Genomic DNA, 26891 nt, shown 5'->3' with positions numbered 1-26891 from the left:
GGTTCTGGCTGCTCTCCCCAGAGGACATAAGCAGGAGCCCCATTTCACCTGCTCAGGCCCAAATCAGGAGGAAGCTACCCACCCCATTCTCCCTCCACGGGCTCTCCTTGGCTTTCTGGGGGTGAGGTATGGCTCAAGAGATGCATTCTTTCTGTGTCAAGGAAGCACAAACAATTTGAAGCCAGGAGGGAAGGGCCAGGCTCCCTGTTGCCCGCTGGCAGGCTCCCCTGGGAGCTCCACCAGCGTCATGGAGGCCACTGAGAAAGGGAAAGCAGCCGGCCTGTGGGGCTGGGAGCAGGAGGGAGGTTTATTAGTTATGAGTGATAAAACCAAAGCGCCCAGCACCTCAGCGTGCTTCTTCTTGTCACCCTCACCACCCAGACACAAGGAAACACGAGGGGGGCCCTCTCTGCCCCCACCCTGTGCCCACCCACTCTGACGTGGCCTCCAGCATACAGTCAGCCCCGGCTAGCCGCCAGGTCCTCGCCTACTTCCCACTCCATTCCCTGTCTGCAATTGTTTCCAATCAGTTTAGGAAACAGCTCTGAGAACAATTAGAAACGATAACAAGGATGAATTATATAATTACAGTCCGCCTAGATCTCGGGGTGCTTCAAAAACACTGCCATACTGAGTCCAAAACCAGGATTCAAATCCAAAGGGATCAATGCGAGGGAGAAGACGGTGGTCCTGGTGAGTGGTGGGGGTGCAAGGGCTGGGGCCCAGGGAGATGGGGGCAGCCAAGGAGCTACTGTGTCCATCAGCTGGCCAAGCTGGGGCCTTCATGGCTGCCCAGGCCAAAGCCGCAAAGCACAAGTCTGGAAGGCCCAAAGTCATCCTTATGGTAGTGTGCAGAACAAGCCTCCTAGACCAAAGAAGTGTGCCCACCTGTGAAGAAGACGGGGCCTTAGAGAGCATGCAGCCCAAACTTACGAGGACCAAAGATCCGGAGAAGAAAAGGTCTCATCCCCAAACCACACAGAACTCAGGATACCGATCCCCAAGGCAAGGATTCATCCATCTGCAACACCCTGAACACCTGGCTTTGTTCTCAAAGCCAGCAGCTGACCTGCTCTCCACACTGGAAAGTTCTTCCTTCTTTTTTAAAAAAATACTTAATTAATTTAAAATGAATTAATTTATTTATTTTTGACTGCACTGGGTTTTTGTTTCCCTACTCTCTGGGAGCAGCGCTCAGGCTTCTCACTATGGTGACTTCTCTTGTTGCAGAGCATGGTCTTACTTTGCCCTGTGGCATGTGGAATCTTCCCGACCAGGGATCAAACCCATGTCCCCTGCATTGGTAGGTGGACTCTTAACCACTGGACCACTAGGGAAGCCCCAAGCCCTTCATTCTTGACCAAGAAGGATAGGTATAGAAAGAACTTTATCCTCTCGCACAAGATCACAAACTTATCCTCTAAAGTGCGAGAGAATAAATATTCAGGCTTTGTGGGCGATGTGCTCTCTGTTGTAACTCTGCCATTCCACTGCATAAGCAACCATAGACAAGATGTAAACAAACGAGCAGGGCTGAGTTCCAGCCAAACTTTATTTATGGACAGTGCAATTTGAATTTCATATCATTTTCACATGTCATGAAATATTATTCTTCTTTTGATATTTTTTCCCCCAAGCACTTAAAAATGGAAGAACCATTCTCTTCTTGCAGGCTGTACAAAAACAGGTGGCCAGCCAGATGGTGGATGGTGCTTGCTGACCCCTGCTCCAGAACATTGCTAGAATACTTGGTGTTTCTCTGATTGCTCCATACCCAGACCCTAAACAGGACTCTGTGGACTCAGCATGGCATTTGGAAAGTCTTGGTGGTCAGTGTTTGCTAGGTCATGCTGACATGTTAACCATGGGATGCCCTCAGGACGTCATCCTACTAGTCTTACTCAAGACATTCCTTCTGGGCTTCCCAGGTGGCTCAGTGGTAAAGAATCCACCTGCCAATGTAGGGGATGCAGGTTCAATTCCTGGGTTGAGAAGATGCCCTGGAGAAGGAAATGGCAACCCATTCCAGTATTCTTGCCTGGAAAATCCCATGAACAGAGGAGCCTGGCAGGCTACAGTTCATGAGATTACAAAGAGTCAGACACAACTGAGCACAACATCAACTAAAGATACTGCATGCTGCAACTTAGACCTGGTGCAGCCAAATTTTAAAAAGAAAAGAAAAGACATCCTTGCCATCATGATGCCTGCAATGAAGGAGTCCTGGGTTCAAGCCCTGGGTTGGGGAGATCCCCTGGAGGACGGCATGGCAACCCACTCCAGTATCCTTGCCTGGAGAATCCCACGGACAGAGGAGCCTGGTGGGCTATAGTCCATAGGGTCCCAAAGAGTCACTCAGTACTGAAGTGACTTAGCATGCAGGCATGCCATCTGTGAGCACCTGGGCCCCGGGAGGAAGCTAGGCAGGCAGAGGAGAGCTTTCCCCAGCCGGGCAAACAGTCCCTTCCCAGAAGAGGATGGAAGAGGGGCTGTGTTCCAGTTTGCCTCTTTCTGGACAAGACAGAAGGTCTCCTGGCATATAAACTAGTTGAGGACCAACCTCCTGGCTCTAGACGCAGCACATGCCAACCTACCCCTGTGTCCTCCTGCAGTCTCTCCTTTTAGCATTGGGGAACATCAAGCACCTTCACTCATTCAAAGCAATTGTGTTGAGTGTCCTCCACGGCTCTATGCCGGGTGACCATTGGGCACAGGAGGTCAGGTACACACAGGTCCAAGTCTCCGTGCAGTTAGTGGCTTCAGGGCTGGGACCAACGATTCCTCTTTCAACCCCAGCACCTGGCACTGCATGGGAGAGGCTCAGAAAATGTTGAACGGATGAGTAAAAGAATGAAGGCATGAGACGGAAATGGTTAATGGTGTAAGATGGATCGAATCCTATGCCCGCTTAGAGGAGTGAGAATTTGTGCCCTTCTGAGAAAATCAAGAAAGGCCCAGTGACAATGGAGGTGACTGAGCTAAGGCTAACAAGATGGGTGAGATTTAGGCGTGTACCACTGGGGCCTAGAGAAAGAGCAAAGAAGAAATTACAGCCAGAAGGGATAGCCAGCAAGGGCCTCAGGAGTGATGACATCTGTAAGGACACCAACAGGTTACCCTGCTGATTCTTACATGCAACTAGAGGAATGACAATGAGGGTTAGAAGCCAGGAGGTGAGCTTTATCTAGGTCACCAGAGGGCCCAGGATGTCAGGCAAAGAAGTTTAAACTTGTGTAGGTGTTGAGTCTCCTGAACAGAGGTCGTCGAGTGGCAATGAGATTACTAAAATTAATATGGCAGCTGAGAACATCAAGACAGGAGTCAGCAAGAAGGACAAAAGCAGGCAAGCTGGGCCATTCCCCTGGTAGGAAGAGAAGTGTGGCCTGCGATGACGTGGGACTCATAACACGATCAGTGATTATCAGTGCACACCCAGGAGTCAGAGAAGCTGGGCTCAGGTCCAGCCCCAGGGCTTAGTCACTGTACGTGGTCAGTCCTCACCAGGGCCCAGCCTCCCCACCCATGAAATAGGATAAATGTAATAAAATGAGACAATCACCGCATATCAGTTTTCTCTGATATGGTCACTCAGTACTCATATGGTTTCTCTCATAGGGTCACTGTGATGTTTAGGCGAGGTCACACATGTACATGCCTATACATGCTCAATATACATTAGCTGTCAGTGTTCTTGTATTCCAGGAAAACGCCACAATGACAGAGTCACTCGCACAAGTGCTCTTTTGAGGGCTGTGATAAATAGTACACAGTTCTATGCAGCCAGCAGTCAAATTGTTTCCATTGTTCAGGAGTCACACTTGGGCCAGAGCCGGTATTTGAGCTTTCCCGGTGGCTCAGAAGGTAAAAGAACCCTCCAGCAGTGCAAGCAATCAGAGTTAGATCTCCAGGTCGGGATGATCCCCTGGAGAAGGGAATGGCAACCCGCTCCAAGATTCTTGCCTGGAGAATCCCATGGGCAGAGGAGCCTGGTGGGCTGCAGTCCACGGGGTCATGACTAAGCTATTAACACTTTCACTTTCTTTCAGGTTCTTTTCAGCAGAGCGTGGGGATAGCCAAGAACACTCTATATTCCCCACTGCTTTCTTTCTCATCCTCCAAGCCCAGGACCACGGAACCACCATATCCTCAGGAAGCAGACATACCCTCCCAGTCACTCCCCAGAGTCAGCTAGTGGCCGCCAGCAGCCAGAAATGTGTGGCCCCACACGGGACCTTAGTCAAGAAAAGTCACTGTGCTCTGCAGAAAGCTCCCAGCCCCCAGCACTGTGGGAGGGAGGGGGTCCTGACCCACAGGCCAAAGGCCTTCTATCTCAGAACACAGAGGCGTCACAGAGGGATCCGAGCCAAGGCCTCTGGCCAGCAGACAAGTCTAGGGTCGTCTCATAGGCCAAGCCTGTCCTTTCAGATCCCTCACGCTTGAGACTAGCGATCAGTTGCTTGTCAGGCTCTGACCTGCCCGGAAAGTGGTCAGCATCGTGGAAGGCAGAGCAGGGGTGCGGACGATGCTGGGGTTCTGACCTGAATGTCCCCACTCCCTGGCTACGTAAACGTAAACAAGGACAGCAGTCAAGGGAGGGTTCGTGAGATCATGAGTGTCTGGCCCTCACTGTAGCCCAGCACTGGGACCTCTGGCGTGAAGGCGGAGGACTCTGGAAGTCAGTGCCATTGAATTAAAAACGCTGAGGTTTTGCTCACCTCCTGGGAAGAGGATGAGGCTTCTCCTCCCTCAGTCCACATCGGCCTCAGACCTGGGAGAAGGAAGTGGCTTTAACCCAGGCTCCCCCCACCACCCCCCACCACCCCCAACCCAGGGCCTCAGTCATGGGCTCTACCCACCCCCTCAGACGGCCCCTTATCCTCCTGGGTCCACCCTGGTCCTCCCTGCCAACCAGCTGGATCTCCCAACTCTGCGTCTGAAGGAAACGTGACTCCGAAGGAAGGCACCAGTCACTCGTGAGCCATTCCTGTGGACGCCCTGAGTCAGCCCGCTTTGCCACTCCCTTCAAATCCCATTTATGACTGACCACATCTCCTAAGAGCAGGAATGCCAGACCACGGCAGAAGGAATGGGGATTTTTTTTTTAAAGAGAAGAAAAGAAACATCCTTCATTTCCCAGGGCACCTCTGCGCACAGTCCTCCTTCTGCGTTGCCATCTGGTTGCCATTGGCAACCAGGCAATCATATTTTCCTGGTCCCAGATATAATCATCATAATCAATATAGTAGAGTATTTACCCCACCTCCTTGGTTTCAAGGAACTTAAAGCTTTTCACATTATTCTTTCTGCACTAACTTGGGGGAGATGCCGGAGGAGGTGTGCAGCAGCGGGTGGGGTGGGGCAGGATGGAACTGATGCCTCTATTTAACAGATGGAAAAACTGAGGGGAGGCACAAGAAAGGAAGGCTGTGAAGCACTGCCCACAGTGAGAAGAGAGTATTGTTAACAGTGATTGGCAGGTGATGGGGCTTTCACGGGTATTCTCCATCTATTTCTCACACCATCCCTGGGAGGCAGGCTCATTTCATTCTCTTACAGATGAGGCTCGGAAGATTAAGTGATTTGTCCAAAGTCACACAGCTAGAAATGGCATTGCTGAAACTCGAATTTGGGCTTTTGAGTTCCCTGTCAGTGTGGTTTTTTTTTTTTCACTATAACATCTCTGCAAAGAATTATAACATGCTCCTAGAGTGATTGTGTCTTTTCTATGCTTTGCCATCACCCCACTATAAATGCTCATTCTATTTGCTCTCATGTAGGTAATTCTCCTCTCGAATTCTGCTTGGTGCGAGTACTCAATTGGCAACAGGGATAAATGACAAGATTAAAGCATTCAACTGGGTTGACAACATCAGGAGCTATATTTTATTTCCAAAATTCTACGGATATCCCCTTACCCAAGTAAAATTTTTTTTAAAAAAATCAATATTTTTGACTGTGAAAGTCATTCCTCACTTTGGCAACTATGTGATGCTGCCTGTTATCCCAGTAACTGGTTTGATGTCACCCTTAAATTGTAACAGCCAACGTGATACTGGAAACATGCCTTCAGGTCCCTAAAAGTGGCCGAGGCACATTCTCAACACCTTCCGTCCTAAAATAAACACCAGCAAAGACTTTGGTGCCCACCTTGCTAGTCAGTGCTAAACAGGGAGCTAGAAGGAAAAGGACAGCAAATAAAACACCCCTGGGAGAGGACATAAGTGACCATGAGCAGGGCCATCCTAGACAGGATGTTTTTCTGGGACACCACTGAAAGAAGAGCGTGGCTGCCTTGTATGTGAAGTTGCTTCTCAATTCTCAGGACAGAGAATCAGCCGTATTCCACCCCAGCTTTTACTATCTTCCTAACTTAGAGTGGGGCTTCCCTGGTAGCTCATCTGGTAAAGAATCCACCTGCAATGCAGGAGACCCTGGTTTGATTCCTAGGTTGGGAAGATCCCTTGGAGGAGGGCATGGCAATCCATTCTAGTATCCATGGGCTTCCCTGGTGGCTCAGATGGTAAAGAATCCACCTGCAATGAAGGAGACCCTGGTTCGATTCCTGGGTTGGGAAGATCCCCTGGAGGAGGACATGGTTAACCCACTCCAGTATTCTTGCCTGGAGAAACCCCATGGACAGAGGAGCCTGGTGGGCTACATACAGTCCATTGGGTCGCAAAGAGTTGGACACGACTGAGCGACTAAGCACAACAGAACTTAGAGTGAGGCACGTTTTAGTCCCTGTTAGGAGAGGCCCCCCGGAGAAGGCAATGGCACCCCACTCCAGTACTCTTGCCTGGAAAATCCCATGAATGGAGGAGCCTGGTAGGCTGCAGTCCATGGGGTTGCAAAGAGTCAGACACTACTGAGCGACTTCACTTTCACTTTTCACTTTTATGCATTGGAGAAGGAAATGGCAACCCACTCCAGTGTTCTTGCCTGGAGAATCTCAGGGATGGGGTCGCACAGAGTCGGACACGACTGAAGTGACTTAGCAGTAGCAGTAGCAAAAGAGGCCCCCAGACAGAAGACCGCTTGGGGTACCGCGGACCTCCTGAAAAGTCAGATAAAGGGACCTGGGGCATCCCATCCCTCCTGATAACTCATCTAACATCTCCCTGGATTCTGGAAAGAACTCACATTGGGAATTCCCTCCATACCCTCGTTATACTCAATTGAGTAGACAGAGGATGAAAATGAGAAACAAAATGCTTCCTGTGCCTGAACTCAGACTAAGGGTACACAGAGAGAATCACCGAGAATCCAGATCCCTAGGGATTGACAGTGACCCATGTTAACCAACCAAACAGGGCTCAGCACTTCAGTGTGATGACTGCAACGGCCAGTTAACAGCTGGCCGCCCACTGTCGGCCTGTGGTCTCACCTCCCCTTCTGTTCCCACGTCTACTCAGCTTCGGATGTTGTGCTCCTATCTCCCGCTCCTCATCCCCAGTCTCCTCATTGGCACCAGACCTGGCACTTCCAGCATCGAATTTTAATGCTCCCTTTGGCCACAGTTTGCACCTAACCCCTAGCTGGCATGGTCTCCTGCCACGCTGGGTGTCCACCTCACTTGTAGCTGGGGCCCAGCTCACATGGGCCAGACTGGTGGCATCTCTGCCACGCCCATGCCAATGCCCACGGGGGTGATCAAAGAGGAAGGGAAGGTGGATAAATGTGCTCTAGGCACTGTGCAGCATGAGATGGTTAGATAGGATCACCAACTCAATGGACATGAATCTGAGCAAACTCAAGTAGATAGTAAAGGACAGGGGAGCCTGGCATGCTGCAGTCCATGGGTTGCAGAGTTGGGCACAATGAAGCAACTAAGCAAGAACAACAACATCTCTCCCAGAAATTCAGCAAAACTCAGACTCAGACGTGCAGGTTCTCTGAGACAAGGGGGCCAGTGCGGTGCTCTTAGTAAGTCCTGTGGTTCCAAGTCCACCTCACAAGTAAATTCCGGACAACGATGACATCTTTCCTGTGTGTGTGACTTGTTCGGTTCCAGAGTTTGCTCTCTGCTGTCTCTCTTTAGCCTGATCTCAACCTTGGAATGGATGCAGTCAGACCTGAGGAGGTGAGCCCCACTTTGCAGTTTGGGGACACGGAAGCACACAGCACTGAAGGACACCGTACTGAGTCTAAATGCCACCACATCTGGTTCTCATCACCCTCAGCCAGTCAAGCACGACCCTGACTGGCTGTAGGTGGAGGGATTAGAGGATGTGCCCCGTGCAGGTGGAACGCTTGAGCCACGCCTGAATTCTGGCCCTGCGGGTGGTGACAACCGAAGTCTGCGCTCTGGTTCTTCGCCTGCAGTGAGCATCCCAAGTCTGCCACCCCCTCCCAGCTTCTCTGATCCCAGCTTCCCAGCCCCCCCACTCCTCTCCACACACAGAGGGCATGTCTCAGGGGCTCAGGCTCTGCTTCTGGCATCCAGACACACCGCCTATACCTTCAGGATCAGAGCACAAGAGTGTGGGCCCCGCCTCAGGCTTCCTGGTCATGCAGGGCCAGGTCTTCACTTAGAAGGGCAGTGTGTGGCGGGGACTGGCTGATATCCGAGGTCCTCACTCTCGGTTGTGGGCCCACAAACTCCTGCCAAACATGGAGCCATAGCCTTGGGGCTAAACACCAGGAAGGAGGGAAAATAACGAAGGTGCGGAGAGGGGAGGGATTCTGAAATCTGGACAACATCAAGAACTGGTTTCCGTGACAACGCTCCGTTTTACCGCAGCCTTTCTAATCAGTGCTGTCGATGGATCCTTCAACCCTGTCCATGGTGGCCCCCAGCTCCATTCCTTCAGAAAGACCATGAGCTCCCCCCCTCCTGTGACCCCATTTCCTGTAAGGGAGAAAAGGCCTGAGCTTACAAGGTGGGCTTTGCTGGGGAGGGAAGGAAGATGAAGGGCGCTTGAGAAAGTGAAAAGAGGCAGGAAGACTGAGAATCTCTCCGAGCAAAAGTGTGGGAGCAATAATCGTGTGTGTGTGCTGGGACTGCCCAAGTCAGGCATGCTTATTTGGGCACCAGCGAGCCCCGGGCACTGGTGGGACAATGACGACAGTGGCCCGTTCACAAGCGGGACTGCCGTGGGCACGCCAGCTGAACCTGCCCACGCCTCCCTCCCCTTTCTGATGCCCTGCCTCCTGTGTCTTCTCTCTCTCCTCTCTCACAAAGCTCTGACGCCCCAAGATAAGCCCTGGGAGGCAGAGGCGAGGTGGGGGCTGGGTCGGTGCCCAGCAGGAAACAGGCGCCACAGCCCCCAACCCCAGCTGGGTGAGTTGGGATGAAGACAGCTGCGGTCCCCGACGTTCTCCAGAGTCACGCTGCAGTGAAGGGTTTATGGCTTAGGGACGCCACACAGACCCCAGACTCCTCTAAGTTCCCAGAAAATGGTCGGTGACTTACAGGTTACCTCCGATCTGCAGATGGGACCTCAGAGGCAAACCACGCATCGAGCAAGGTCACCTTCTGGGTCTGGGGTCCCCAGAAAACTGAACTCCCTTCCCCCTGCAATGGGCCGAGCCGCCCTCTCCCTCCCTCTACACCCATCTGGCATCACCCAAACACACCACAAATCAGAGGACACATGACGCACCACACTCCGTCCCACTCCGAAGGGAGTCTGGGCTTGGAGCGGGGGTAGGTACAGGGGGTCTGGTTTATATTTTAAGCAGCTAGAGTGGAAAACAGGGGACCGATGAGGTAAGGCCATGGCAATGAACACTGTGCAGCGGTCCAGGATAATCCACACCGCCACACCACACTGGAGCCAGGGGAGAGGGGCACAGGGGAAGGTCTGCCCCAAGGATGGTGAGCAGCAGAGACAGAGCCAGTCGCTCCAGGAGTGCCAGCTGTCCACCTGCACCCACGCTGCGAGCACTCCACCCTCCCCTGGAAACACAGCTGAAGGAGCCAGAGGGGTGGAAGATCCCAGAGGAAGCAACGCTGTCTTCTCTGCAATTCCCAACCCTTAGGGAGTCCTAGAGAAAAGCTCCCATTCCAATCTCCCCTCCAAGCTGCTACATGGAGAATTGGGGTCTTGAATTTCAGTTCACAGCTGATAGCCCAAAGACATTGGGAGATCTGAAATCAGCACAGGATAGAAATTAGTGAGAAGGTCATTGAACAGGAGAGGGAAGGGACTGGCTAAAGAGTGTCTGCCACTGGCTAAGAATGACTACTGAAATCCCCAGTCCCTCTCCCAAGCAAGGATGGAGTCCCTGCAGTGGCTTCCCGGTCATAATACTCCACTGATGCTGCTGTTCAGTCGCTCAGTGGTGTCCAATTCTTTGTGACTCCACAGACTGCAGCATGCCAGGCTTCCCTGTCCTTTGCCATCTCTCAGAGTTTGCTCAAACTCATGTCCATTGAGTCAATGATGACATCCAACCATCTCATTCTCTGCTGCCCCCTTCTCCTCCTGCCCCGAGTCTTTCCCAGTATTTGGATCTTTTCCAATGAGTTGACTCTTCGCATCAGGTGGCCAAAGTATTGGAGCTTCAGCTTCAGCATCCATCCTTTCGATGAAGATCCGGGTTGACTGGTTGGATCTCCTTGCCTGAGCTAAAATCATTAAAGACCCTGATGAAATTGACTTGTGAGGGGCAGAAATCTATCACGGAGGGGTGTGGCCACAGTGTGTGCGAGTGAGTGCACGCAAATGCACACATTCTCAGGAAATGAAGCCACAATAATTGGTGGTATATGGATGTGAGTGTTGTGACTATGTGTATCTCAGGATCAGGAATGGAGGGAGAGCACTTGACGTCAAAAAACCTGCTGAATCGGAACCTCTAAACCAAGAGCTCTTTAGCCTCCTATGCCTTCACTCATTCTTTCAGCTCCTCCTTCTATCACCTGGCCCAGTGCCAACCAAGCAGAGATCTCCCTCATTTCATCCTCTCCAGGTTGATGCAAGTCACTAAGTGCCCATGACCTGGAAGATACAAGAAGACCCAGAGGAGGGGACCACGATGATGAGGGCAGGTACAGTCACTAGAGCAGGGCCAGCAGGCTTAGGACGGGAGCTGAAGGAGAGGGCGGGAGGGCGAAGTGGGGTTAGCAAGAGCCAGGAGAAAGCCAAGGGCTCTGTGGAGGGAAGGCTGGAGGCCAGCCGGAGGGAAGTGGCAGGAGCCACATCCATCACGTGGCTGTACTGGTGGGAGGAGGGGGGCCATCTGTGGGGGAACTGAGCACGGTTTTAAGAAGCTCCTCTTGGGTACAGTATCTGCAGGAAAGTCTCAGCACAGCTTACTGATAAGAAAACATATAAAGGGGTTTGCACATAACAACCCCAAAGCACATGATGGTAACTTGAGGTAAAGGCTAGGATTCTGGTTAAAATGTGCCCACTTGGAGCTTCAATTTTCTCATCTATGAGATGCAGATGATATTAAGTGATGGTTGGTTGCTTTTATGACAAAATCCATGAAAAAAGCACTGGGCTCAGTGTCTGGCATGTAGTAAGCACTCAATAAACATTCATCTCTTTTATTGTTATTTTCCAGGCTCCCACCATCTAAGGTCCAAAATGACAGCAAAAATAAAGGGGTGTTTGATACATAATGTTATGATTTGCAGCACAGCTATTGTTCACATTACCCAGCATGGAAAGGCTCTCTTCCTAATCACACAGTAAATATAAGAATAAGACGATCATCCTAGCTAGATAATCTCAATATTAGTCTTACACACATTTAAAAGAGTCATATAGCTTAATGGGAAAGCAAAGACTCTGATACTAGACTGTGGTATTATCCCATATTTACCTCTTGCTAGCAATTAGCCTAGCTTAGCCCAAATCAGCACCTACTAACAGCCCAATAAATGTTTTTAAAAAGTATAATCCTGTGTAGTTTTAAATGTGTTTTATATTGACAATTCTATTCTGGATCTCATGGTTGTTTTTTTTTTTTTTCTTTTCAATCTCTTGTATGACTATTTGTCAGCATATCAAAACAAAAAATTCTGTTTCATATCGGCTGGCTACTGCTGGATAGTAAGTCATTAAAAAGACTTTTACAGGAAGGTGTGGAAGGTTTGGGCTTCCCAGGTGGCTCAGTGGTAAAGAATCTGCCTGCCAGTGCAGGAGACACAGAAGACCCGGATTTGATCACTGGATCAGGAAGATCCTCTGGAGGAGGAAATGGCAACCACTCCAGTATTCTTGCCTGGGAAATCCCATGGAAAGAATAGCCTGGCAGGCTACAGTACATGGGTTTGCAGAGTCGGACACCACTGAGCATGCACGCACATGGAAGGTTCAACAGGCCACGATTCTATGAAGCATATGGACATACTAATTCTTCCACCACCGTTGAGAGAAATTGCCACATCCCTTTCAAACTCTCTATCCCAGGCAGCAAGCATGAACTCACCATTATCACCACGTATAACATACAACGTGCTTTACTCTCAGCCAGAATGTTAACTGTCCCTGGTTCATTCACAAACTGCACTTCTCATTTTATCTCGAGCCTGGAGGGAATTGAGAAGCAGAAAATCAGCTCTGCCAGATCCAGCTGCCCTGACGCTCGCATCTCAGCTGGCAGGTGTCGGAGTTCCAGACACAAGGACCACAGACGCGGTGGCCCGCCTTGCCCAGGCTTGGCAGTTAAGGAGGCCAGCCCTTGTGAAAGAAATCATCCCTGGGTGCCTCACAAGATCCTCCTGGCTGTCTGCAGACAGGTCTCCCAGAAGGGGTGACCATCCACTCTCAGAACACATGAATAAATAATGTTTATCCATATAATATATGATTGGGGCTTCTCATGTGGCACTAGTGGTAAAGAACCGCCTGCCAATGCAGGAGACATCAGAGACGTGGGTTTAATCCCTGGCTCGGGAAGATCCCCTGGAGGAGGTCATGGCATCCCACTCTAGTATTCTTCCCTGGAAAATCTCGTGGACAGATGAGCCTGGCAGGCTATAGTCACAGGGTTGCAGAGTCAGACACAATTGAGCAACTTAACATGTATGCACACATACTATATGATGACACACACGTATATACACATCCACACACACACATACACATACAGTACATAGACATACATATGCATAGATCCATGCATATGCATATATCAGTGCGTGACTACGCTTCCTATGCAGGCTTCCCTGATGACTCTGTGGTAAAGAATCCACCTGCCAGTGCAGAAGATGCGGGTTCGATCCCTGGTCGGGAAGATCCCCTGGAGAAGGAAATTAAAACCCACTCCAGCATTCTTCCCTGGAGAATCCCATGGGCAGAGGAGCCTGGCAGACTACAATCCATGAGGTTGCAAAGGGTCAGACACAACTTAGCCACTAAACAACCACACTTCCTATTCATCTCAAGTGACACGACTGCCAGGGATGTTAGTGGGAGAAAGAAGAGCATTTTCTGTGGCTCAAACAGCTTCAGGAATCCAAATATTTGTAAGTTCAGTTCAGTCACTCAGTTGTATCCAAGTCTTTGCAACCCCATGAACCGCAGCATGCCAGGCCTCCCTGTCCATCACCAACTCCTGGAGTTTACCCAAACTCATGTCCATTGAGTCGGTGATGCCATCCAACCATCTCGTCCTCTGTCGTCCCCTTCTCCTCCTGCCCTCAATCTTTCCCAGCATTAGGGTCTTTTCCAGTGAGTCAGCTCTTCACATCAGGTGGCCAAAGACATTTGTAAACCCCTGATTAAAGGGGCAAGACCTGAACTCAGATCAGGTGATAGATGATCAGCCACAGTCCATGGGAGTGATCCTCTCTGCTCTCTCTTCCTTTCCCTTTCTCTAAAGCCAGTTGCACATGTTTTAATACAGTCACCTTTTAATGTATAGTCCTCCAGGCTTTGCTGGCTGGGGGATTACCAGGGTGAAAAGCACCTGGTTCTTGACCCCAGAAAATGTCCTAAATATAAGTTAACAGCATGTACCTTCTGAAGCTTATGAGATTAGGATAACATGCTCTGACAAGGTAATTGGAAAATCTTACTCCATGTATGTGTATGTGGTCTGTGTGTGTGTGTGTGCGCGCACGCACATGTGTGAGTCTGCAAGAGGTTGTGCATTGCTGCCATAGGACACACTTATATTTTTACAGGATTCAGTTACATCCTTCCATTTCCCCACAAGGAGGCCACCATAAAAGTTTTGCGCTTCAACCTCAGGAAAATGCCAGGATCCCTGTATTTAAAAAGGGAGCCTTGTTTTACCTTTACCATGCCTTCCACAGACGTAGGTGCACAGACAAACACCTGGCAGGCAGTTTGCAAGTCTTTGAGGTTCTGCCTCTCACGAGGAGCTGTCACATTGCACCAGATCAACACGACACAGCAAATAACACTATGACACGCAACCGGCAACTTTTGAAAGTATGCTCTCCCCACCCTGGGGCCCCGCCTGCCTTCCCCAGCGTGTGCTGCTGTCTTCAAACTAACCATCCTGAAACTGCTTAAAAGAGCCTGACAGGTAATTTATTCTGTGGCAGAGGATAGCAATTTCACTGTCCAGAGGCAGTGCATACCAACTGCATCAGAAAATCCATCCACTCAGGGAACACAGGTTTAATACGATAACAATTCCAGGGGTGTGTGGTCATAATTCTCTCTGTTCCTTCCACTCTGTCCCTGAAGCTGCTGGTAAATGTTATTACACAGTTTCCTCTTAGAAAGGCTCTCCAATGAGCCTCCATTGAATAAATCAAATAGTTCATCAAGAAGGGTGATGATCAGGCACAGGTTTGTGGCAAGAGCCAACTCTGTAGAGGTCAAGGCCCAGATGCTGCGGAGGCATTTTTGCCCGTAAGTGGAGTGTTTTCCAAAATCGTCTTTGACTCTTTTTGCCACAACTGTGCTGGGCTCTATAGGGTTTCACTGGGACACCTGGTCCCAAAGGGAATCAAGACCAAAGAAGGTTGATACACAGGATGATGCTTCTAAAACCAGAATCCAGACGCCTATGGACTTCGGGCTTTTCCTAAACATTCTGACAGCTGGCTGTTCTCACATTTTATTTCTTAAAAGTCAATGTAAAGTAAGGAAGTGCATCATCTTATTATTATTTCTATTTTATACAGTACACAGAAAAATCAGAGGCTTGGAGTAATAAAGACTCACTCAGCCTCCTTAATCACATGCTAGGAACAGAGGACCCTGGGTTCCTTCCAGTGTAAATCCCAACACTGTGGCTTGTCTACGATCACGTGGTGAGTTTCCATCAGGGTCAGAGCTAGTGCCCACATCTCCTGACTTGGTCCCAGGTGCCCTCCCTGCCCCCTCTCGCTTCTGCCCCATGAGACTGCACCTGGCCTGCACTGCAACAAAATGCAAATTTTGTCTAAAAGGGATTTCTAAACTTGGCTCTGTCACTGAACTTGTTGTGAGATGCTGGATAAGATGCTCCTTCTTACAGCATCCTGGAAGACTGAGCTATAAGACTGGGAGCTCCCCAGGCCGTGGTTCATTCTTTCAGGGTCTGCAGTGCCCAGCACAGTGCCTGGGCTAGTCTGTGTCCTCCACACTGAGAACAACAGAATTCGTTTACCTCCCACTGATGTCTCCAAGTGAGGGACACGTGCTTGAAAGCACAGGACACTGCCCACAGATCCCAACGTGGTAGAACAGCGGTGTGTCCACGTGCTTATTCTACTCAGCTCTGCCTTTCTAGGTAGTAATGAATGGAATTATTTTTTTTAAGCTCAAAGATAAAGATATTCTGAATCTACCACATTTAAACAACCTATTCAGTCATATGATAATCCGACTGCTAGGCCGCCAGTCAGGGAAATGAAGGCCTCTCAAAGAACGATTTGCCCCAGGCCAGTCAAGGCTGAACGTCAGAGATGGAAGATTCCCAAAGGCAGACCCAGCTTAATGAGGCCAGAGGTTTAAACTGGGCTGTGTTTGGAAAGGGACCCTTCGGGGAAAGGAGTGCCAACCGTTTTGCAAAGTAGCATGTCACCAGCACTCTCAGTGAAAATATGCACACAAGAATGACATTCTGGCCTCGAGTCACCGCTCCATCCACTGAAAGGAAGCCCTAGATCTGCTGAGGCTGGGGGGCCATTGGTTCATCCTATCTGAGGAGGAGCCCCAGCCCTGAAGAGTCACACTTGCCTTTGGGTCTGGCCTGGGAGACCCAGGGGCAAAAGCGACGACATAGCTGGGACATTTCTGAAGGGATGGAGAAAAGTCACCGGTCAGGAGCAAAGAGCTGGTGATGAAAGGAACATGCTTGAGATGTCACCAGCCTGGATTTTAGGGTTCCAGGGTCCCAAAGGTCCCAGATGCCAGCAGCTGGGGGTAGCCTGCAGGGTGTGTATAAGACTGCAGGTAAGCAAGCCGGGAAACAAGAAACAAACGGGAAAAATCCTGGAAAGATGGGAATGAGGCATCCTTCCAGCACCCACTCCTTTTTCAGAAGTTTTCGCAGATGTCTCTCCCACCCCCATCTCTTGGGAATGCCTCAGGACCTCATTTCTCCGCAGTGGGCAGCTAACTCCACTACCTACGCTCGCTTTCTGGATTCCAATCTGCTCCTTCTCTAGGATTCTTCCTGTTCTTTTCCTTTTTTCTTTTAAATGCTGACCTCTGTCCTCTCCAAGTTGTCACTCAGAAAAGTCCCCCTTTGCAAACTCATTTCATGCATTTAGGTAGCACTCATGAAGCATACCCTATGCTCCAGGCCCTGGGCTAAGCACCAATGTGCACAAAACAGTGGCTAAGACAGAAAACTGTCCCAGGCATCCTGGAGCTTATAATTTACTATGAAAGAGGGCTTCTCTGGTGGCTCAGAAGGTAAACAGTCTGCCTACAATGCAGGAGACCTGGGTTCGATTCCTGGGTTGGAAAGATCTCCTGGAGGAGGGCATGGCAACCCACTCCAGTATTCTTGCCTGGAGAATCCCATGGACAGAGGAGCCTGGGGGGCTGCAGTCCATGGGGTTGCAAAGAGTCTGACACAACTGAGCAACTAACACACACACACACACACACACACACACACACACACACACACAGAGCTTTTAACAAGGAACCAGGCTGCCCCTAAAAGCAATACCTTCTGCCTCCTGACTTTTTCTTTCTTTCTTTTTTAGCTTTATGGCCATGTGGGATCTTAGTTCCCAGAACAGGGATCAAACCCGCACCCCCTGCAGTGGAAGCTCAGAGTCTTAAAAACTGGACCACCAGGGAAGTTCTTCTGCCACCTAATTTTCTGTCTGGCTTCTTCTTGGAGTCCTTTGGAGGCCTTGGAGGCCTCCCCTTGTCCTGATCTGATAGTCGTCAGGCTATGGGTTGTTGGGACTGGCATGGCTCTGAGAAGCCAAACCCCTATGTGAGCCTAAGGCTGGCAATGCCGAGCAGGGTGACACTGATGGGGTCCGATGGGCTGCTTGCAAGCAGGGCCGGTTCTGAGTGGCAGTGTCTGTGCTGCTCCAGCTGTGCCCCTGACCACTGGTGCTTCATCAAGGAGAAGGCCGGGGGTCCAAGGAAAGCAGTCTTCTCCACCACAATTTACACACCCAGCATTCCCAGAACGTTTCGCCCCAGTTGGAAGACCTGCCTTCACAATGCTCAGAGCCTCTCCAGTCTCTGTAGCCTTCTTTCCACAGCAAAGGCGAATCCCACCAGTGGCATCATCTTCTTCCCACCCTGTTCTCTTTGAGGGGAGACGTCCATCTTCCAGGCTGCTCCCAGTGGCATCTTAAAGCTCCAAGACTTCACAAAGAGGAGCCACGCTCCCTGAAGGTAAAGCCAACCAAGCCATTTTCTTCCCAGGACCCGGTTCCTCTGACACCCTGCAGACTGTCTCTTTTCGTCCTTCTGAACAGTGATAAGAGACACTGATGGTTTCATGATCGCGCCTTCCATGCCCTCTCACCTTCGACGTTTCCAGAATCAATTTGCGGCTGCCAGTGGGCGCGTGGTCTGTTTTCTCAGTCGATAGGAATCAAGGGCGGTGACGACCATGCCGCAGGTGGTCACGGCCGCGTTCCCCCTGGATTGCTCTGCGCTCAGCTTTCCTTGGATACATCCCTCTTAATTAACCTCATGTCTGTACCCTTTCTTTATTACATGGAAGGGAAAATATTGTCACTGAAGGACTCAGCAGAATTTCCTGAGACTGGCATCTCCAGGGTTCCCCTTCGTTTTCTAAATTGGCACTTCTCTCAAATTAAAACGTCTCTGGCAGAACTTCATTTTAAAAGCTGTGTGCCTCCAGTCCAGAAACACAATTAACAGGTCGATCCTATCAATGGGTAGAGAGGATCAGGGACCCCGTCAGCTTCAATACAGGTCGGCATATACTATAACAGGTGCCAACAGGGCCACATACCCCTCCGTGAACTTGGGGGAACCCCCTACCTTGTTCTCTCTCTCTCGAAACACCCTGCTTATAAACTGAGCCTGATCAAAAACATTCACATGAACTTAAGAGCGTCATCTTGCTGAATTTCAGTCTTCATTATTCTTCTTTTCTAGAATCTGACCATTTTGTTTTGAAATCCTCTCCCACACGTACTGCTCCCCTTTAAATTAGTAAAGCACAGCAAACATGCATCTTCTCACCCACTTAGCCATGCCTTTCTCTTGGGTGTTGTCATCAGCAATCACCTCCCTTCTGGACACAGAGGACCACGTTTTGTACTTGCAGTGTGCTGACTGGTGGTGGCATCCAAAGGGATGAATGTTCCAGCCCTTCCCACCCCCCCACCCCACACCAGGCAGCCTGAGGCCCAGCTTTGCTGAGGTGGGTGCTAGTGTAGGGTGGGAGGGACTGTGAGGTCTGAGTGCGGGTGTGCCTACCCGTGAATGTGCAGCCCCCAACCACACACAACAAGGACTCGGCTGGATACACCTGCAGTGCACCCATGCTACATCATTTTTTTAAGGTACAGAGGAAGCTGACAGTTGCCATTCCCACTCCCAGGGTGAATAAGGGTAGCTTTGGGCCCTTCCAGGGGCATCTCCTCAAGCTGGGTTTTCATTAACTTCCTGATCTGGCCAGACAGACCACCTCCCCACCACCACCCTTACAGCCACAGCTGCTCTCAACACTTGCCACCTGCTCCTTCTTCCCTGATATCTATGGAGAAGATGAGCAGAGTTTTGTCTGGAGTAACCCACATGCATAGCATCTTGATGTTCTTCACAGCCTTCTCCTCCCTGGAGCTGGGTGGGCATGCCTGCTGTGGTGTCCATTTACTCAACCCTCATCATGCCCATAGCAGGCACCTCACAGACACAGAGATGCATCTAGCTGCCTAGGGGGTGGTGCTTAAGTGACTATCTCCTTGGTGCAAACCAGAAATTATTGCATTATCTTCGTTCATAAGATATGAACTGCTGCTATGACAGGATACCACAGACTGGGTGGCTTGTAAACAACAGAAATCTATTTCTTACAGCTCTGGAGGCTGAGTCCAAAATCAAGGAGCCAGCAGATTCTGATCTGGTAAGGTCCCTCTTCCTGGTTTATAGCCGACTGTCATCTCTCTGTGACCTCACATGGCAGAAGGGGTGAGGGAACTCTCTGGGGCCTCCTTTATAAAGATGCAAATCCCATCCATGAGGGCCCCACCCTCATGACCTAAGCTCCTCTGAACGGCCCCACCTCCTAACACCATGACCCTGGGGGTTAGGTTCCAGCATACAAATTTGAGGGTCACCCATATTCTGTCTATAGCACACAGCCACCACTGCATGACTATGACACTCACCTCTGGGCAGATGATGGCATTTTCACATCCACATTGTTCACAGCCTCTTGGGCTCACAGGATAAGGTGATGAAATCAAGGCCATAGCTAAAGGGTTAAATTCACAAGTTCTTGATGAAGGGGTTTGTTTGCCCCACTCTAAAAGCTGAGCTGACATCTGCCTAATGGATTCGACTCAGTCCTGCATCGTGTTAGTGAGAGCACACCACGCCAGACGGAGGCAGGGGAGCCAGTGTGCCAAGGCTGAGATACCAGGTTTGTTCTTGGATGTAACCAAGTCTGACTTCCCTTCTCCCTGAGTCATAAATGAATAACGGTACTAGGTGCTTGGGCTTCCCAGGTGGCTCAGTGGTAAAGAATTCACCTACCAATGCAGGAGACATGGGTTTGATCCCTGGGTCAGGAAAATCCCCTGGAGAAGGAAATGGCAACCCGCACCAATATTCTTGCCTAGAGAATCCCATGGACCGAGGAGCCTGGCAGGCTACAATCCATGGGGTTGCAAAGTGTTGGACATGGCTGAGTGACTGAGCACAAACACACACGAGGTGCTTCAGATGTTGTGGTTAAATGAGATATTACATGTGGCAGCCTTAGAACAGAGACTGCCCGTCATTCTCAGCAGTAAAGGTGAGGTCAGGACAACCACCATCTCCATAAAACCCTGCATTTCAACCTCACAGCACCTCAGGCAGCAAGGCACCGTGATCATCCCTTTACACATGAGGAAGGGCAAACCTCAGGCCAGTGAAATCTGCCCCACATCACACAGTTAGAGACTTGGAAGCAAAATTATGGAAGAGTGGAATTTTCTGGTTCCCTCCAAGGGGCCCAGACAGGAAACCTGGTGAAGGCCTTCAAACTGCCCCCCAGAAAGGAAAGGAAATTAACTTTATCCTCAGTCACCATAATTAGCATTTTAAATAAGAATATAAAATAATGGCTGTTTCCATATAGTGGGTAATAACTATCCTGGTTATCCCTTTTTATTCTCACAAAGCCCCTACACGGTTTGTATTATACAGAAATGGAAGAGCAAAAAAGTGAGGTAACTGGTCTAAGGCTGCATGATGAATAAATGGCAAATTTAAGGTTTCAGCCCAAGGCTAGCTGCCCTGGGCACCCTTGCCCTTGGCAGCATGGTTGGCATGGATGTGAATACCTTTGAATTTCTCAGCAGGCCCCACGCCTGGACCTTCCATTCCTCTCTCTCTCTCTCCCCACACACATCCACCATGTGCATTTTCATTAAGCATCTTTGCCCAGTGATCTGTTGATTTGTTATATTAGAATTGCAAACAAATGCTCTCATTCTGTCCTCTTGTTCCCCCCTCTCCTGCCCTCCTGGCATCTGGAATTCAGCATTGATTTTTCTGGCCCCGCTCCACTGCCTGATTGACACTTCTGGTTGATTTCACCTTAGAGGCCTTCAGTAGACTTTCCAGGCTCCCACAGGAGCCGGGTTGGAATAGCACATCACCTGGATCAGGGGCCCACAACCTCCGTGCCGGGGACTGATACCTCCTGTCAGATCAGTGAGTAGTGGTATTAGATTAGAAATAAAATACACAATAAATCTAATACACTAGAATCATCCTGAAACCATTCCCCAAATTCCAGTCCATGGAAAAATTGTCTTTCACAAAATCAGTCTCTGGTGCCAAAAAGGTTGAGGACCACTGACCTGGAAAAGCTGAATTGAACCTCCCCAACCCAACGCTTACCTGCTCACAGATGCCAAGACTCAACGCCCCCTGGATTCTGTTCCCAATGTATCTCGTGGATGGGCATACACTCCTCAATCCATCAGGGATCTCAACGTGCAGGGGAGCAGAGGAAAATTGCAAAAAATGCATATCCTTATAAGGTAGGACCAGTAAGCCTTGACCTCTTAAGTACTGACGTTCTCAACCAGACATGGGTAATTCGACATCTTGTAGATGACGAAGGGGATTATCCTGGAGCAAAACGGATCAGAAGCTATGAGGAAGATGGGCTCAATGAGCAGGGTGGAAAGGCAGTGGGATACGATCTTGAAAACAGAGGGGTCCTGATCTCTAACCCATTGAGAAAACTTCAGAGAGGTTTATTAAAAACGGCTTCATAATCCTCAGAGGTCATCTAAGCCAGTCCTCTGTCCAGGCCACACAGCATATCTCAATAAGATGAGCTTCTGTCCTGAGTTTAAGAAGTCAACTGCATAGATGCGCTCTCTCTCTCAACTTTCAGTTTTTGTCTCTGATCATTCTGTTGGGGTAACAGGTACCAAACAGAGCTACATTTTCCTTCCTGAACTTTCCATCCCCAGTGGATGCTGCCCAGTGATACCCAAGCTGGAATTTTATGGAAGCCACCACTCTGCCAATAACATCTGGACCCAGTGCTCTGTTAAGTGGTCGGTGGATGACCAGCTCAACAGAGAGAAAATTTGTAGTGGCAGGCCAGCTCAGGACAGCCGAGTGTTAAATTCTAGGGATTCTGGGATCTGGCCATTAAATCATTGGTAGTTTGAGCTCATCATGGAGGGAACAGTTACACCACAGAAACTGGCATACATCAGGGCATTATAAAATGCTATAAATCAGGACATTTTTTTTTTCCCTAGAGAATGAGGGGTTTATTGAAACGAGTCCCCGGTCAGGTGATAAGCTTAAATAGAGGCAGAAGGCAAAGAACAGGTGGAGTAAAAGATGGAAGGAACAGAGGCAAGTCGAGGAATCCACATTCTTAAATCTCTTGGAAGGAACAACCTTTAATTTCATAATCACCCCTCCTCCTCATCTCCTAGCCTGGTACAACCTCATTCTCTCTTCATTTCTATGTCACTTCCTCCCAGGAAAACTATCACTGGTCACACTTTCATACCTAAAATGGGAAAGGTTGAAGAGACAGGTGAATCTTTGAATTCTATCATTTATCGAAAGACATAAATTGGAGATAAAAGAACCAGCTAAGAGCACTTGACCAGAGGCTGAATTCTAGATGTACACTTGTATGAAGTTTAGCCATGGTTGTCTCCAGCTATTCCTTATATAAATGTTTATTCTACCCAGCCAACTGATGAGCTCATCAAAATCAGAGACTGTACCTTTTATTTCTTATACATTCTTGACAGTGTCTGATAAGGTACCAAAGACAAACAGATAACCCACAAATATTTGGTTTATTCAGTTCAGATCAGCTCAGGCATGTCTGACTCTTTGTGACCCCATGGACTGTAGCATGCCAGGCTTCTCTGTCCATCATCAACTCCCGGAGCCTGCTCAAACTCACGTCCATTGAGTCAGTGATGCCATCCAACCATCTCATCCTCTGTCGTTACCTTCTCCTCCCATCTTCAATCTTTCCCAGCATCGGGGTCTTTTCCAGTGAGTCAGTCCCTTGCATCAGGTGGACAAAGTATTGGAGCTTCATCTTCAGCATCAGTCCTTCCGATGAATATTCAGGACTGATTTCCTTTAGGATGGACTGGTTTGATCTCCTTGCTGTCCAAGGGACTTCTCCAACACCACAGTTCAAAAGCATCAAGTCTTTGATGCTCAGCTTATTTTATGGTCCAACTCTCATATCCATACATTTGGTTTATTAACTGACCTGAATCGAACTGATGACAAACCAACCACTGACTTTTTATCAGAGCCCTTTTTTTTTCTAATGAGATGAAACTTAGCTGTTGGCTAGGCAGACAGATACTAGGTCATACATGATCTTGATCTTGGAACTTACTTGAGCTCATGCCTATGGCTCCACCTCATTCTCATTTTCCCAGCAGGCTATCTTCCTTCTTCCCAGTTTCCCAGGATCCTGATCTCCTGTTAAGAATGATTCTATTTGAGATTGTGGTTCTTAGTAAGCTGCTAACTTGGTCACTGATAATACTCAACTGTGTACCTGAGACACCCCCAGATGAGGGCAACTCAAATTCTAGTCAGGCCAAGACAACAAAGGGAGCCACCTCCAAAGTGGCTCAGAAGCTAGAGGAACCATCTCCCCAAAACCTCCTGCCTTATTAGTGCTTTTCCCACAGTTGATCCCCTACAGGAAAACCAGTGCCCAAGGATTTGAAGAGACATATCCTGGTCTCTGAGCCCCAGCTCTGTGCCCACAAAGGATGAGATGCACCTCATTTGGAAACTTGTCTTTCTCCAACTTCCCCGTCACACATAGCAGCCTCCATCTCTCATGCTTCTCTTCCTTCCCCCAAATCCCCCAGAATCAGGATCAACGTGCTCTTGGTCCCTTGGACTAGAGGCCAAGATGCTGATTCAAATGCCGCCTCTAAAGAGGAGGTCAACTCTCCCCAGTCTCGTGACTGCTCTCACCGAAAGCTGCCAGTGGGTGTTCCTGGGTGCCAAGACCTCTCTGAGAATCTTCTTGGAGACTCTGAAGAGTGCTCACTCACCCACGGTTTTCATAGATGACTTCAGAGGGTTCATAAGGCTCCAAAAGCTCAGTGACTCCAGATTGAGGACACCAGGAGAAAGGCCTCTCTGAGTCACACTGTCCATTTCCTTCCTGGACACCAGCTCCTATTTTTCATCTCTGGAATCCCTCCCTGTCTCCAGGAAGGAAGAGGACTACTGAATGGGATCCCTGCACATTACAGACTGACATCAGAGAGGCTGTGGAAGAGGCTCAGGCCCACACAGTAAATTACTAAGAGAGCTGGGGTTGGGATGCGTATCTGAGGGGCTCTCTCTCGTACTCAAAGCAGCTACATGATGCTGCTACCTGATGTAGTTTCCGCAGATCTCAGAAACAACCACATTAAAACCTTGGCCTTCAACATCTCCTCAGCTAGGAATTCCCACCAAAAGGTTTCAGAAGGGAAGGAAGTGCCTTCTGAAAGGCACTTCTGAAAGGGAAGGAAGTCTCTAAACAGACTAGGCAGAGCATCTCTGTCCATCCTGAGCTGACATCTAGAGGACTGATGCTGGAAATGGACACAGCACTGACTCCAGCATTAATGGGGCAGTTATAAGATCCTGTTAATTTTAATCCTGCTCCAGCAAGTGGACACATTCATCTCACACCCCCTCCTTAACTTCTCCAACCACTCGGCAGCTGGCGTGGGCTGTTCCCCACCAGGCAGCTGCAGGGATGGGAGTTAGGACCTCGCCCTCCCCTCCAGAACCATCTCTGCATGTCCGTAAGTGAAGACTCTGTTCCATTCTGACCTCGAGGTGCTCTGGGCAAGCTGGAGATCCAGAAAGGCCCAAGCTGGTAAATCTGTGCCCAGGCCTCTTGCTTCACAGCTCAGGACTCCAGGCAGGAGCCAAATCCTAGAGATCTCAGAAAGAAGGTGATTCAAGCCTGAGGACGACTCCTGGATAACACTCTTTTCTGTATCCACCCCTCCAAACAGGGATTGTATAAACTCAAAGGTTCCTGACTGCTAATTCGAGATAAGCTCCTAGCTACCAAGACCCACCTGCCCCTTCCTTTTAAGTGGCAATTTTCTCCTACACCTACAGGAGACCGTGTACTGATAGAAAGTGAGAGGCCAGGTGGAGTGAGCCCAGACCACAATGAATGAGGGCTCACCCTTCACGGCCAAAGCATTATCCACGCTGGCCAAGAGTGCTCATCCAGTGAGCAGTGGGGAAGACAGCTGTTTTCTGCCTCCATGTCCTCTGGCTGAGGTCTGCTTTTGGCTCCCTCTTCACTAACCCCCCATCCTAAGGCTTCTAGGGGTTTCCACAGAAAGGGAGCCGGAGGCAGTGGCAGTGTCCTTCCAACTAGCATCACCTCCACCACCATGAGCTGATGTGCTGAACAGCTCAGGAGGAGGTAGGGTGGAGACAGCTCTGGTCCCCAGACAGTGGGGGAAATTTACCAACATATGGGAATAGATATTAAACACAAGCATTAAGCAATGGAGATACCTACTCCCAAGTAAAAATTTTGGAGAGGGCTCTCTTACACTGATTCCCAGCAAGGAAAGAAATGTTTCTTTCGTGGCCCCCTTGCATTTTGTTGTAGGCTGTGTCTGCTGTGTCCGGAGGGGAGACAGCAGTGGGGTGAGCTGTCAAGACTCTTTTTTTGCCTGTGGAGAGTTTTCAGGGACAAGAAGGAGGTGAGAGCTTGATCCCTGGACCCAGTGGGATGCCAGGTAGGGAAGGCCAGGCCAGGCCCACTCGGACAGAGCAAGCTTGCACCCTTTGGCTGCCCCAGCAGCCCAGAACAGACCGGGCATACCAGGCTGGGGTCCCCAGGCACAGGGGTGGGGTGTGGGGACTGTGCAAGTTTATTGCAGCAATGATCCTCCTGGAGATGACGGCCAATGAGCCTCCTTTTCTTAAATCAATAAAATTTCTGCTTCCCTCAGGGTTAGATTGGACATTCTTCCAAAATGAGGCTCAAGGCATCAGACACCAAAACATTACATCACATTTACCGCCCATTTTTTTTCCCTCAAAGTCCCCTCCCCACTCCAAAAAGGCTCTCTGGAAGGACATACAAGTGATTCTTGGCCTTTCTCTTGGAGTAGTCATGGGTTTATTTTTGCCTCCAATCTGGCTGAGCTTTAAGAGTCAGAGAAAAGGCAAGATGTTTTCCTCCCCTCCTTTGACTGGGGTGGGGGGGGAACATTTCCAAAATAACTCAAAAACAGTTATCTGTCATCATCTCCCCACTGGAGCACCCTGGCACCATGTGTCTAAGACAAAGGGAAATCAATCCAGGATCAAGAGATAGAAGAGGCAGGAAGAAAAGGCAAGGCTTCTGCTTCCCATGTTAGGGTCCCACCTGCCACCAAGTCCTTCAGGCCTTCTCAACCCAAGGGAGCTTGCCCAGGCCCATTCCCAGCAAGCAGAAATGAGCAGGGCTCCAATACCAAGGGGAAAAGATCATAAGACAGTCTTAACACTGGAAAAGCAAGGGTGGCCATGTGTGCTGCAGAGTCCAAAAAAGACGTGGCACAGAGCAAGCTTCTAGGCTCAGAGCTCTCCCGGAAATGGTCACTAAAGAGCATTCACATACTATGGGCTTCCCTGGCGGCTCAGCGGCAAAAAAATCCACCTGCAATGCAGAAGCCGCTTGAGACACGGGTTTGATCCCTGGGTGGGGAAGATTCCCTGGAGAAGGGCATGGGAACCCACTCCAGTATTCTTGCCAGGAGAATCCCATGGACAGAGGAGCCTGGCAGGCTACAGTCCCGGGGTCACAAAGAGTCAGGTATGACTGAGCAA

At 49.7% G+C, this 26891-nt stretch overlaps 1 protein-coding gene across 2 annotated transcripts in view; it reads right to left on the bottom strand.

Moving 5' to 3' along the window:
• PLXNA4 (plexin A4) overlaps positions 1 to 26891 on the bottom strand; it is a 472507-nt gene that overhangs the window by 314055 nt on the left and 131561 nt on the right. Inside the window, exon 4 of one of the 2 annotated variants that reach the window (XM_070465682.1) lies at positions 22777 to 23513. The exons of the other annotated variant lie outside the window; for it this stretch is intronic. Coding sequence (XP_070321783.1) covers positions 23475 to 23513 — 39 coding nt within the window. The 3' untranslated portion in view covers positions 22777 to 23474. Of the gene's footprint in view, positions 1 to 22776; positions 23514 to 26891 lie in introns of those variants that run through there. 2 annotated transcript variants of the gene reach the window in all.

Source organism: Odocoileus virginianus, chromosome 1 (assembly GCF_023699985.2).
Source record: "Odocoileus virginianus isolate 20LAN1187 ecotype Illinois chromosome 1, Ovbor_1.2, whole genome shotgun sequence".
In the NCBI taxonomy this organism is placed as follows: domain Eukaryota; kingdom Metazoa; phylum Chordata; class Mammalia; order Artiodactyla; family Cervidae; genus Odocoileus; species Odocoileus virginianus.
The sequence above is the reverse complement of the archived record's forward strand: the minus strand, read 5'-3'. Positions and strand labels throughout refer to the sequence as shown.